General features: G+C 36.6%; 1 protein-coding gene across 1 annotated transcript in view; it reads left to right on the forward strand.

The window, feature by feature from the left end:
- The window catches only part of TRIM66 (tripartite motif containing 66), a 48576-nt gene that overhangs the window by 17804 nt on the left and 16199 nt on the right, over positions 1 to 14573 (forward strand). The window contains exons 4-10 of the mRNA XM_062577348.1: positions 3224 to 3356; positions 4852 to 4968; positions 5757 to 5871; positions 6332 to 6478; positions 6615 to 6732; positions 8643 to 9532; positions 10282 to 10440. Coding sequence (XP_062433332.1) covers positions 3224 to 3356; positions 4852 to 4968; positions 5757 to 5871; positions 6332 to 6478; positions 6615 to 6732; positions 8643 to 9532; positions 10282 to 10440 — 1679 coding nt within the window. The remainder of the gene's footprint in view (positions 1 to 3223; positions 3357 to 4851; positions 4969 to 5756; positions 5872 to 6331; positions 6479 to 6614; positions 6733 to 8642; positions 9533 to 10281; positions 10441 to 14573) is intronic.

A 14573-nucleotide genomic window follows, 5' to 3' on the forward strand; every position in this document is an offset into this window, starting at 1 on the left:
TGGAGAATACGGAGAATACCAAGTAGACACTGGGAACATGACATGAGTAATGCTTTATAACAGAGTAGGGACCTGTTCCGGAGGAATAATCTCCAAAGAGCAAACCTTTCACTGGAGGGCTTGACATTAACACTAGGAATAAGTGAATCTCATTAAATGCAAAGTTCTGGTGTGCTCTCAGACTATTTAAATTCAAAAAAATCATTTCTTTTCTTTCTTCGTCTCAATTTTCTTAAAAAGGCATTTCAATTTTAGTATAGATTATCCACTAGTTAAGTGGAAGCCTGTACTTTGCATTTGAGTAGAAAAAGTGCTTCTGCTAAAACTACATTAGAACTAAATGAGCTGGTACTTACATACCAACTATTTATAAGCTAGTTCACCCACTGAATTATTTTATCTTTGCTCTGCTACTCTTATGGTCTCTCAAGGTTGAATATGAACCTATAAAATCAACGTGAAAATCATTGCAAGTAATGCAAATCGGGGGAGGCCTGTATTAGCCAAGATGAGATTACTCTTTCCCAGTTGACATCTATTGGTTAGAATAACAGAGATTGAAGTTTTCCTGTTTATTACTCTAGGATCCACTTAAGACAGGAAAATGTAGACTGCAAGAAATGGTGACTCAAGTGATACTAATTCAGAATTTGAGGCAACAACTTTCCTTTGTCTTCAAGTGATGTTTTGCTTAGAAAACTAACTGCGGTAGTTGTGGTCAAGATGTTTGCTCCTAGAAAAAGTAGGTTTACATGCTTGTTTAACTGCCGATTCATATTAGTTCAATTAATTTTAAAACTGAAGAGCCTACCTCTGAGCTGAGTATAAATTACATCTTGAATACCTACTGCTGTGGTTTAGTTGCAGTTCACGCTAATATGTCGTTGAACTAGGGAATAACTACAGGCAGAGTCTGTAGGTCTGTGTTGTAATTAAATAACATTGATTTTTATCCTTCTCAGTTTGCATTTGAAATGTGCTTGTCTCTTAAATCTGACACAGTCCTGAGAAAAAATACTGATTCCTTTGGGCTGATTACAATCACCCAAAGGCCAAAGAACCTTTCATGGAGAGAAAAAATGGAGAAGTTATTACATAAGACTGTAAATGAGCTTCATTATACCTGGACCTTTAAGAGCGCTTGTCTTTATGAGCAGGAGCTGTTTAAATATTTCTCCAAATTTCATCCACATTTCATAGACTTCTCGATCCTGAGTTTTCAAAACACAGCTTTCATGCTCTGCAGGGGCTGGGAGATGGGCACAGAAGACCGAGAGAGGCTTTTCCAACTCAGGAAAATTAAGATAATTGTTTGGGAGTTTTTAATCTATTTTTTTTTTCAAGATTTGATATCAGATGTGATAGAGGAGGAAGAGGTGGTCTTTGATGTACAGCTATTTGGTTACATGCTATTTACTTTGCTGCAATTTTTAATGCAAAAGTGCATACTTGCACTGCAATCGGAGAAAATTTTGCTGTGCAAGTAAATAATGTACCTGGATACAAAAGAATTATTGGCATGGGCTTTAAAAAAAAAAAAAAAAAAAAAAAAAAAAAAACGCAGGTTCAATATTCATTTTTAATAATGCTATGTGTTAGTTTTGATTTAATAGTAATATAAAACAATATGCTTCCCTGAAAAATGAAGTGTGGTACTCAATTAAGTAAAACATAAAATGTAAACTATGTAATGTTATTACATAAAAATTTTGATCTAATCCATCACAAAATATTTTCTTGTGTGCTAGATTAAGAAAGGGGAGAAAAGGCCAATTAAATGGCAGTGGGGAAGTAGAGCAGCCAACTCAGAAATACTTAGAGTAGTCAGCAATCTAAAAAGTAAGATGTTTGGCTTTACCTGCTCAGGTGCACGTTTTCTTTATAACATAGCATAGATTTTTCTCCATACTATAATTTTCTGTCAGCTGTCAAATTTTCTTAGCCTTTTTACTTTTATGTCGTGCATTTTGCAATTTTAATATAGATTGAAATTACTGAATTAGTATAGCTTGCTGTACTTTGTGTCTCTGTGTTTTTGCAGTAGTGTCAATTCAGAGGCTTGATTGTATAAAAGGCTCCATTTTGCTAGAGGATCAGGTGTGGTCCCTGCCACAAGTTATTTTTATAGTTTAGATAAACAAGATGGATTTAGTGTGGGAAAATAGAAGTATTTTTCTCATTTTTATGAACAAATAATGTTATATAAGTAAGAATTTCTTAATTTTTACTTAGTTTATATCCGTAATTGTTGACCTAAGGTGATTGCTTTGCTGAATTTCTCATGTGTTAGTAAAAATGACAGGATAGTCTCATTGTAGGAATACTTGAGGAATAAAATTGTCTGATTTTCTTTTCCTCCCTTAAACTTCTCAATGTGCTAATAATGTTGATGGTCCTGTAGACAAAGATTTTGAACATTCATCTGTCACTGTATTGTAACACTACTTGAGCTTTCAAACTGTTTTGAGCAAATGATGGGTTTCCCTAATACTAATTTTGGGTGGTCCTCAACTCCAAAGCACGATTTTTTTCTGAACTTTTCGATTTTCTTGCATTCTTTCATTGGGTGTTCTTTTTTTTCTCAAACAGTTCCACCATATCTAAGAAAGAAGGCAAGAATAGATTAAAGAGGAACAACATGCTTTATGTTTCTGCTGTCCACCACTTACTCTTCATCACCTCATTCTTTTAGAAAATCTTATCAGAAAGTGTATTAGTGCATAATATCAATAACCTTTAGCTGCTGAAGTTTACGTACTGCATTTTATAATCAAACCAAAACAGTTTGTTTAAAAAATATATATATATCCCCCATGTGACTTTCTAAGAATGAAGGATTTTCTTGTTTCTGCTGTGACTTCAGATTTAATATATTTACTTTTTTACATTTTAAAATACATTCTTGTTGACTGGTTTACCAACCCAGAGAGTTAAGTCATGAGGCAGGTTCACAAAATCATGGGATATTTAAAATTCATGTGAATTTACAGGACAATATGAATTGGGTTTAATTACTTGTTTCTCAAACTTTTTGATGTAACCGATTTGTAGGATCTACAAGACTAGTAAAAATCCCAAACAAACCCTGCTTCATATAATCAGGTTGTTCCAGAATCTGTGTCTTTACATCAAGACTTTCAGTAAAATTGCGAGAGTTGGCAACTCTCTTTTTGAACTATAATAGCAGTTTCTCTCAGTGACACCACTGCTTTGTATTCTTCAGCAACTGAAGATGAAACGAGTGAGTTTTCCTTATTTTGTCCAATGCATACTCAAGAGCCGCTCAAGCTATTCTGTGAGACCTGTGATACCCTTACGTGTCGCAGCTGCCTTCTGACAGAGCATAATGAACACAGGTACCAAAGAGTAATTGCTCAATGTCTGTTTCATAATTCCATCTAAAAACATCTTATTTACATTTAGGACTGTTCATCTGCATTTTCTGTCAGCTGAAGCTGTAGGCTAGTACAAATTTACAGGCCAAAGCAAACTCGATTCAAGTTGTCTTATGCCCAAGCCGTATGACACAAGGGTTATTATCCTTACAGGATCATACACTGCTCTCAGCAGTGTACACCCTCCTGGTTGTATTATCTGCCCAAATACTGTACATACATGCATTTAGCTCCTTGTGGTTGTGCTCAAAGGCAGAAGCTGAACATGGTTCAAATCTTTGTGTTTACCTTAGTTGAAGACAAAAGACTACACAAGGTGAGAGTTACCAACATTGAAGCTTGCTCTTTGCCTGCAGAAGTGTGTGAGCCATGTAAGAAATTGTATGTAAACAGCGATTCCCTGTAACATAAACTTTCTCTGTGAGGGGTGGTAATGTTCAGGATAGCAGTTGCAGAGCACATTTGTTGTAGGAAAGAAGCTGGTGACTGGGTCCAGGCACGCTATTCAGCAGCTGCTCTCGTGAACTGTCCCTCTGACAGTAACTACCTTGAACGTGACTGCTTCTTCTGCTTTAGGCGTATAGCTTCTGCCTTCAAATACAGAAAGCCAAAATCAATCTATAGGAGTTATGTTAGGGAAAAGGCAGAAGAAATTTGGGAAGAGCAGTACCTCTGGCAGCTGAAATGGATTGCCAGAGTTACAGGGGCCAGCACCTACAATTCACACACTACAGGCAAAGTTGTTGGGTAGCAGACAATAAACAGGTAAATAGATAAAGGATGGCCCTATCGGAGAATTCAGTTTTTAAGTATGGAGGCTGAAGTCCAGCTAAGACCCCTTTGAACATTTTTAGGAGATATGAACTCCTTATCAGCATGGGCTACCAACCTTCAGTAATGTAAATGATTTATTTTTCAGACTGGCAAAGAATGTTGCTAAACACAAGTTTTAAAAGATTCAACCAACAAGAAGATTGGAGTGGCCTTTTTCTTAAATAGGTCTATACCTTTATACTTCAACCATTGCACAGAGAAAGGAAGAGCTAAGGCTCTTGTTTGCGTAAGCTATATCCAGTAGCAGTTTCAGTGGTTGGGGCAGCTCCTTCCTGGTTTACTGTTGGATTCAAGCTTTACAAATAAAGCAAAATGTACCTCTGATCTGTGCATCCTGCTGAGTCCTCAGTGGATCTATCTAGCTGCGGAGAGAAGCAAACCATACCCAAGGGAAACATGGAGCAGGAGGTGAAATCTAGCAGTGGGTAGTTTTGCATCGTGGTTTAGTACTGCAGTAGCCACACTAGATTCAGGAATTCCTCTCTAGCTTGTAACATCAGGAAGTGCAAACAGTGCTTTATTTGAGCATATCAAAGAACACAGATGTTCTTTAATTTTTCAATAGTCATTTGTCAACAGGAAAGAATGTGGTGTGAGAATTTCCCTTCCTTTCCTTTCTCAGGTTCAGACACCTTGACGACGCTCTGCAAAATCAGAGAGTTATACTGGAGAATGTCATAGCTAAAGTGGAAGAGAAAAAAAATGGTATTCAGGTTTCAACAAAACAAATTGAAGACAGGTAATTGTTATGCATTAGTTTCATGAAAGTGGGTGATCAGTAAATACATTATTTTTACTAAATGTAGGTTACCAGCAGTAATTGCAGATGCTATGTTTTTTCTTGGAGAGCAGGAAGTAATAGGAAGATTAAAAATGACAAACTTATCTTTAAATGGTGCTTGTGTGTCATGGTATTGTACTATAGGATTTAGTAGTCTATATGAGGCATGTGACAGCTGACTTCAGAGTTTAATATTTTGTTTCTATAATCTGCTTCTGAACTAGAATTTAAAAAGGTAAGAAAAAGATAACTTTGAAATAGCTTATTTCTTCAAGAATCCTCAAAACAAGCTACAGTTTTAGTCAGGACTAGTTAAAAAAGAAAATGTTTCATTATATGAACTAGATTTCAACTGCTGATAATGTCGTAGCTGTCAGTTTTATTAATATGGAAAACATACGCTTTCAAGTGTTTGAAACAGGTATAACTCTATACTCTAGCATAAAGAGAAATCACTATGTAGAAATTATTTTTTATTTCAACTCGTTGTTTTTAACTGGCCATCTGAATTACATGAGTTTTTTGGATGTGACTTCTGCATGTGTTTTTTGAAGAAAAACAGACTATTTATAGCATGATGTTTATTACTGTCAATCAGCATTAGTATGTTTTAAGAGAGGTGTAGAAAAAATTATGGGAAATGATACAATTTTCATTGGACTTCTTTGCCAATACTTAGATCAGTTCTTGTAATAAGTAACTAGCAAGCACTGAATGACTTGTCAGTTGGCTCATCTTCCCCATAGGTTACTTGAAGTAAAACACTTATACAAAAAAGTTGAGAATCAAATCAAAATGGCCAAGATGGTTTTGATGAATGAAATCAATAAACGGACAAACATCCTTCTTGAACAACTTGAAGTAAGTAATGGTAATTTCTTTAATATCTTGGGAAATTAAATTAAAATTAAATCCCAATGCCAATGGAAAGAATATATATTGGAAATGTTAGTATTCCTTTGCTTATGCTTTCAAATATATTTTTTCTGCAGTTGTAGGTTGGATCAGTGATTGACAAGGATTTATGATAAAGTGACAAAATCAGTGCATATCATGAGTTAATCATGTTTTCTAATGCAGTTACAGAGAAAGTGTGTGCATATTTTGAGAACTTCCAAAACAAACCAGCTTCTTGTTTTTTTGAACTCAGATGCATCAACTGAATAGGATTTGCTTTCTCTTTATGACTGGTAGTTTGGAGTTTCTACATAATAGTGCCAATGCAAATAATGCATAATGTATTATTGCATGCATATTATTGTATGCATTATGTCTGTCTGAATGATGACAACTATCTCCTGCTGTTTCACAATACTAATAGAGAATCACCAGTGAAAGGAAGCAGAAATTGGAACAACAGCTGCAAGGTGTTGCGGTTTTAAGTAGACAGGTTGAACATGTGCAGAACTTCATCAGCTGGGCAGTATGCAGTAAAAACAGCATCCCATTTCTCTTCAGTAAAGAGTTGGTAAGAGCCATACTTGTTTTCTCAGTAAAGTGAAATTGTGCAGTGAATGTGAGAACTGTTTTAATATTTCCCAAATGAAACGCTTTTTATGTTTTACAATCATGAATAAAATCATAATCCTTTGATTTGCCACCAGATTGTATTTCAGATACAGCGCTTATTAGAGACAAACTGTAACACAGATATTGACCCTCCCCTGAAGTTCAGATTTACTTGGGATCCCTCCTATTGGACTAAACAACTGTCCAATTTAGGTAAGAAAAATAAAATGTTTTTGTTTATTAGGCAAGTACTGAAAACTAGATGAGACAGGTGCAGAAAATACAGTACCTTCCCTAAAGTAGTCGTCTTTTTTGTTTTGACTTCTAGTTTTGTTCAGATCTGTAACAAGAGACTAAAGCTACTGTGACCAAAAACTTTTCTGTTTTCCCAGTTATATCAATTTGCTCATTAAAATACATCATTATATATAAATATCCTATAAACATTACCTGTAAATGTACCATATAAATATTATCTTTGATCTTAAAGCATCGCAGTGTAAGAAAGCAACTACTAGTTTAGTGATAATACTGTCCAGGGCAAAACATATGGTTTCTAAGCACTATTTCCCTGCCCTAATACATTCTTAAATAAATGAAATATGTTGTATAATTAACTTTTTTTGTTATGTGACATACAGTATATAAGCTGGCCAGAGCGCAGCTGCTAGGCTGTCCATGTAAAATTCATAGAAATTCTTGTTATGATAGTAGTAGAATCGCTTAAAGATAAAAGGTTTCTAAGGTTGATAATACTGGCTTGTTTAAGTAGGGTCACAACAGAATATGATCATAATTGCTTTACAAAAACTACATAGCAATTAAGAAAAATGTAACTAGATTACTTCAAGTCTGTGAGAAAGATGGGTCCTTGGTCCAAATAGTTAAAAAAAAAAAAAAAAAAAAAAAAGTTAGAAAACAGCATACCAAACCCACAGAATACAAAGGAGTGAGTCACAGAAAGACATACACATGATGCACTGACATAGCAGCCCTTTTGCTTTATTTGCTGATGTCACTTTACAACACACTATAAGACTTCAAGCTGTTTTTAAATGGCTTTGACCTGGTTATTTTGATATTTATTGTGAGAAGAGGAGGCTAGGGATAAGCAATGGACCTGTTGTTGATTTGCATGAAACTTTAAATATGAATTAATTACAATACATAAAACTTTCTCAGATTTTCTAGTTAACAGCTAATGTTTCAATTAATGTTTTTACATTATAAAAATTGAATAAGATCAAATATAAACTTCTAACTGAAATTACTTAGAATGTAGTGATACTGGCTGTCAAATAGCCTTGACTTTGCCTATTTCATTTGAAATCCAGCTCTGTGCCAGCAGGTGACAACTCTGTAACTACGGCATTGGGCCCTGGCAGTCCTGTCAAGGGCTTCCTGGGTGAAATGGCTAATCTGCAGTGAGCCTTGTGGTATTTCCTCTGCCCTACCCAGGGTGAGCTAGGCTCAGCCATGTCTGCGCTCCACAGATCCTCTAGTATCTCAACAGCTAAGGGACCTGAGCAATGCTTGAGATACTTAATTTTAACGGGTACAAAGCTTGCTTTAAGACACTGGCTATATAATATTGACTCTGTTATTTATATAATGTATGTGCATACATTGAGTTTGTTCCTCACTAGCTATAAATTTTCCAACTGTAGTGAGTTTCTACAGTAAGTTTATTTTGGTGGTCTAAAATGTTGCTTCTCTTCCCATTTAAAAATATTTAAAGTTAGATGGAGTAAAACATTACAGGGAATAATATTATCTTGGCAAAGAGCATGGACAAAATCAGTTCATCGGTTATTTCTATTTCTAGCTTCTGTGACTATGATTCAGTCCTATCTAACATAAATCTGTTTTATTTTTCTCCCTTTCATCCTGAAAGCAGTCTTTTGTACCTTTGCTTACGGATGAAAAGATATGCTAATACTTTAGTAAAAAATGGAAGCATAAGCCATATTCATCAATTAAAATCAGCAGGAATTTGGTGTGACTTCAAACAACACAAAAATCTTGAAAAAAGGCATCTTGAAAGTATCTTGAAGGATTACGTGAACAGGATTCTCTCTATATATATGTGTGTGTGTGTGTGTGTGTATAAAATTGTTTTACAGGAGGTTTCACTATGGAAGGTGGACACATTTCTCATTCAGATGTGCTACAGTGTGGAAATGTGCAAGGGTTACACACCCATGATACCACAAGGTATCATGGGCACCATTCACCAGCATCACAGCTAGAGCCTGCGAATAGCCAGCCACATCAGTTGCCACCTCCAGTTCAGTGTCCTACACCTGTGTGTTGCTCACATTGCCTCAGTGTACCTCACCTGAACAAAGCTCAGCCTTCTCACCAAAACATGAACCATCATCAGAATTTTCGACAGCCTCCTGAGCCTCATAAGCAGCATTTTCCATTGCAGTACAACATACAGCAACATGAGAAAGAGCAAAGGGGCACCCCCCAGCCTCTGAAACTAACACAGTCTGAACTGGAGCAGCAATCTCTGTCAGAGCCAGAGAGTGTGTCTGGGAGGACTGGAAAGCATTTACTAGCCCAGCAGCTGCAGCAGACTGCATCTCCTGGTTATGCTGTTGCATTGCATGAGGCTCAGCAAGTTTACACAAGCCATCAGCAGCCACTGTGCACACAGGCTCCTTTGCAGACTCCAACTGTGCAAGTGCAACTTGGCCATCTCCAGAAGATAAAGCCTAACCACTTGCAGCAACCACAGCAGCAGCCGTCAGCATCACCTCCACCAGGTCAGAATGAGAATACCCACAAACAAGTCATCCAACAGAGTCTCGACATAATGCACCATCAGTTTGAACTGGAAGAGATGAAAAAGGATCTGGAGCGTCTTCTTCAGGCTCAAGGACAGCCCAGCTTGCAGCTGAACCAAGCTAAACCGTCTCAGCATGTTCAACAGACCATAGTTGGTCAGATAAACTATATAGTGAGGCAGCCAGCTTCTCTTCAGCAGCAAACCCAAGGTGAAGTACAGGTAAGTTCTCTAGAAGCCATTTTGCATTGCATTTAGTCAATGTAATCCCCCAAATGGGAGACACCTTTGTGATTTTATATATTTTACTTCTGTCATCTTGTCTATGTTTGCATTTCAGCAGAGCCTTCGGGCCTAATGGAGATCAGGCTATTATTTTTTTTTGTAAAGTGCTGCATAAGCAATATGTATTCCAAAGATCTGACTGTCTAAATAGACAAAACAGAGAGTGCAAAATAAAAGCATTATCATGTTACAGTTTTGTCAGCAGAGCTGATTTTTCCTGTCTTCTTCTGCTGGATAGAATTCTGCTATTTGAATAAGGGATAGTGCCTGGTGGTAGGCATCCAAACTCTGTAAAGCAGATGAAGTGGTACAATAAGGCAGCTTTGCAACTCATTCAGAGCATAGTAAGGACTCTGGCAGATCTGAAGAAAGCTGGTTGGAATTTTACATTGTGTAAATTCTGTGGAGTTCTCACCTTGTGCAGCACTCAAAGTAGCTTAACTGTAGGGGCAGACAGCAGGCTTCTGCAAGAACTGTCCATTTCAAAAGTTTTGTTCTGATTTTTTTTATCCATGAACTGTTTGAGAGAAATGTCTTTCTATTTGCTTCTCTCTGTTTAGTTAGTTTGAACATCTCTGTTGCTTCAAAGTCTTTTCATTGTTATGTATTCTATGAGTTGATGCAATTTTGCTACCATTTTACTTTCTGAGATTTTGAAAACACTAATTCTTAATCTTTATTTGTAGATCTGTGAGAGTTCTACTGAACTAGATGCCCAGAAGCCTGTAATTCCTCTTGACAGAAGTGATAATCCCTCCCTGTCACAGGCATTGGATGAAGGAACCAACATCAGCAGTCACTCTGAGAGCACATTGCAACAGTCAGCTTTCCATCCAGTGAGGAAGGTATAAAGAACTTTTTTTTTAAAAAAACAGATATTTTAAAGAGAAAACAAGGTTTTATAATTTTGAATGTAATACAACATTGGAGTTTGCATTCAAGCTGAGAAAATTAAAATACAGTAGAAGTTGACAAAATGACTTGTAAATCTTGAAAGATGGTCATAACCTAACCTAGTTTGCATCCCTACAGTAATATGGTTATATTCTGTGCTGTATCCAGGATTGACAACTGTTCTATAAGTCAATAGTGCATGGTCTCACTGACATGATTATTAAGTGTATATTAGTAAATAAATACAACATTTCTTACTTCACTGAGTAAATTCAGTCCAGTCTCTATCCCCAACGATTTAGCTATCAGCACATGCTATTACCATATTAGCAGCAGGTATGTTTTGAAAAAGAGTACGTCAGGGATTCTGATATCATCAGGCTTGATAAGCATCCTTCAAAATAGTTGCATCGCAAATAACACTGATTGTTAATGAAGATGTGGTGTCTGAAAGAGGTATGATTGTTACGGATTTCTTTTCCTTGTGTGTATGTAAGCAGAAAAATCATAGTTTTTTGTATCTCTAGAATATTTCTTCATGTAATAGAGGCACATGTTGACCCCTTAGCCTAGTAGGAGCCCCTAACTATTGGAGAAACAGCATAAACAAAAACAGGAGAGCTCATATTCATAAGTAAGTACCTGCTGGCTTTGGATGTGCGCTTGAGGCAGGCAAACTGCCTTCTACCTCTCATTATAGTTTGTTTAAAACACTCCAAACAGCACTTTACATCCTGGTTGCTCACATCTGTATGCACTTCTGTGCGTGACTCGTGTTTGTGGAGATGGTTTCAGGAGTCCTTCATGGATAATTTTTTCTTGGAATTTGTGTGGAGTATTGCAGAAGAATTTGTCTTTCTGTAATAGCCCAAGAAAAGTTATGTTATCCTGCATTCATACCTAGCTTTATTGACCTAATATATTTATGATGCAACATCAGTTCAGAGTTACTGGAGATACTTTTGAGAACTGTAGAGTCATAGAGAGGTGGTTACTGAGGATGTGGAAGAAACATGCAAACCAGTTTGGGAAGCCACAGTGAAATCTGCAGTTCTTAACTTAAACCCATAGATGTGATAGCATTTCTGCATCAGGCTGATGGAATCACAACATTTGGGATTTGACCTCTTCAGATCTGAACTTTTACATATGGAAGCAGATCTTTCCGAACCTCTGAAGATGGAGCACAGAACTGAGGAAAGCTGTGCAAATTCAGGATTGGGCTATTTACTTTGGGAAGTGACTATAACAATTACTGAGATACGCATTTAAGATCTGAACCAGAACAGGAAAGAAAAGGAAAAAAAAAACAAAAACAAAAAAAACCTAACCAATTAGCTTTCAAAAGGCTTTTTCTACATATGTGTTGAAGTCGTACTTGTCTTCTGGACCCACAAAAGGAAGGTTTCTCTCAAGAACTTAAATGAGAAAAGTCAGAAAGAGGGAAGAAAGCAGAACCAGATGTGCAAGAGAGATGGGAAAAAGAAGGAAATGAGGGAGGAGAGCAGAAAAAGAGAGTTCTTGAAGGACGTCACAACGTGTGAAAATAATTAACTGTGCAGAAGTTTAAAATACTTTGATCAGAAAACATGGTAGAGAAAATGGCAAGATAAACCCTTTTCCTTGGAATAGAAATTTATTCTGCCTTTTAGACAGTAATTCGTGTTAGACTTCTAAGCCCATATTTTGTAGTTCTGCTGGTGTCTTATGACACCCTTCCTTAGGTGCAGCATTCCTAGTGGAGTAGGTAATTCTCTGCTGTTGATTCCTTCATCAAAGAAGAAGCAGTGTAAAGCAGGGTGTAGCAAAACTCAGAATTAACTGTTTGGATATATGTCAAAAAAAAATTAATTGCAGCTACTGTTAGCCCCATGGTTTGTTTGTTTGTTTGTTTGTTTCTTTCTTTCTTTCTTTCTTTCTTTTTTTTTTTTTTTTTTGTAAGCTTTGATTGCTTATAGGACTAAAAATCTGTTTTAATTTCAAAACATGTTTACAGGGTGCACTGCATATTATTGACTGCTAACTAAACGAAATGTGTATATATGGGATTGTATTTGTGTGAAACGATATAGAACAGATGCTACTAATAATTTGGGATCACTGCGTTGTTTGTAAATGGTGAAACCACAAGTGCATTATTCTGAGCTTTCCAGACAGGTGCTGCTGCAGCCATTACACTACTGTGATAGGTGCTCATATGCCCAGCACGTATTCCGGTTCAAAGAATGCATGTCAAAGTTAGTTTTATAAGTATTGTTATCTATCTATCATCTTTAAAGCTGGTTATTGATAAATAAAAGTAGAGAAATAATGATGAAACACCTCAAACACTTGCAAAATGTCTTCAAGTCTTGTATTTCACCATCTGTCAGGATAAAAATTAAATGTAGCTTCACTGAGCAGATAGCATTTTGGCTAGGAATCTCCACTTCATAACACTAGAAAGCCAATGACAGTCAGAAACCTGGCATCTAAGCTATTGCTTTCTAAAAGTTCAGGGTAATTATCATCTATGCCTACCTGCTCTGTATGCACAGGTATAGTATAGTCTTTGAATGTGTAACTTAAGTTATATGGGGCTTGTTTTCCTTTATTTCACTGTTTTGGAGACTTTAATGATAATATTTTATCAGCTTTTATGTCTTCCTTGTGTACATCTAACTTATTTCTCTGTGAAGTGAGTTTTATGCAGAATAAATATTTTTCTGCCTAGATCATTGAGTGTTTGATGTAAATCTGAAGTATTGCACATAACATAATTTGAGGCATGATTAGCACCTTTTAAGAACATAGCACTAAAAAATGGGATATTCCTGTCTGTCTGCAAAATGGACATAATTTTGTCCTCATACTTTTCCATCAGTATACCTCACTTCTCACCTAGCAGGGATGCCTACTTTGAATGGAAGAGTTGTTTTGTCTCCGGGCCTGCTGAATACCTCACCTCTCTAGTAAGAATGCCAATAAGATAGAGAAATAATCTCAGGCTAACTTTTGCAATACCAGTTTTTGTCTTTTGGGGAATTTTACCAAGCTCCAGCAAACAGATTTTATATGAGCCATTGAATTGCTATGTTGCAGTGTAGTGCTCAATTAGATTCAGAGTTTTGTGGAGAGGGTTGCCAACCTTCTGGAATGATATGGTCCTCCTGTTGCTTTTGTGTAGTATGCTATTGAGTTATTAATTTACACACAGATGGAGAGGTCATCTATTCTGGAGCAGAAGCAGGAATAATAAGGTATTTTTGGCCTAATTGTGTTTTTAGGGGTAATAAAGGGCATGCAGTCCTTGTGTTGCTCGCATGTACCTAATTGTCTGTTGTGGCTATGATGAGCAAGAGATCTAAAGGCTGTACCTAGCATTTGGAGAAATGTCATAATTACTGCACGTTGGTAGGACAAATTTATAGTTTAAGCTTCAGGTACCACAGCAACAGGCTTTGCCATTGTTCCAGTGCTCACTGGACCTATCCTCCTGTGAGTAAGTACGCCCCTTTCATTACTTCGGAGCTGAGCCTGTGTTTCTGGGAGGGAGGATTCCTTAGCTTGTCCAGCTGTTGGGTCAGGCCTTGGATTGTGGTATGCTCCATACCATTCTTCCTCACCTTAAAAACAAAACAGGTTTTGCCACTCATGGTTTTGTCTTCTGGAACACTGCTATCAGTTATGAATGTATGAGACACCTTATATCCAGTTAAGATTTGGTTATGTCCCTAAATAACTATTGAGGGTTTCTTTCCTTGAACCATTATTTCACCTCTTACTCAAAATAAATATCTGAATTTGAACACTGTATTAGTAAATCATTATGGAACATTACTGAAGAGCTTTATTTGATCACATACAGCCGTAGCCAATAGCAGATATTTAGAGAGAGGTGTAAGAAACAGGTAAATAGTAACTGATCTTTTGCTGGTGCATTATCCCGGCTTCTAGAAACCAGCACCTTACAGACTTCCTGGGCTAAAGGTTATATTCAGACCATTGTGTTTTGCAGCTCTTCACAGATCCCTTATCTATGAATTTATCTAATCCCTCTTTTGAGTCCATTTTTATACTATTGGTAGTATTGGATACTCAGCAT

Source organism: Rhea pennata, chromosome 5 (assembly GCF_028389875.1).
Source record: "Rhea pennata isolate bPtePen1 chromosome 5, bPtePen1.pri, whole genome shotgun sequence".
Classification (NCBI taxonomy): Eukaryota; Metazoa; Chordata; class Aves; order Rheiformes; family Rheidae; genus Rhea; species Rhea pennata.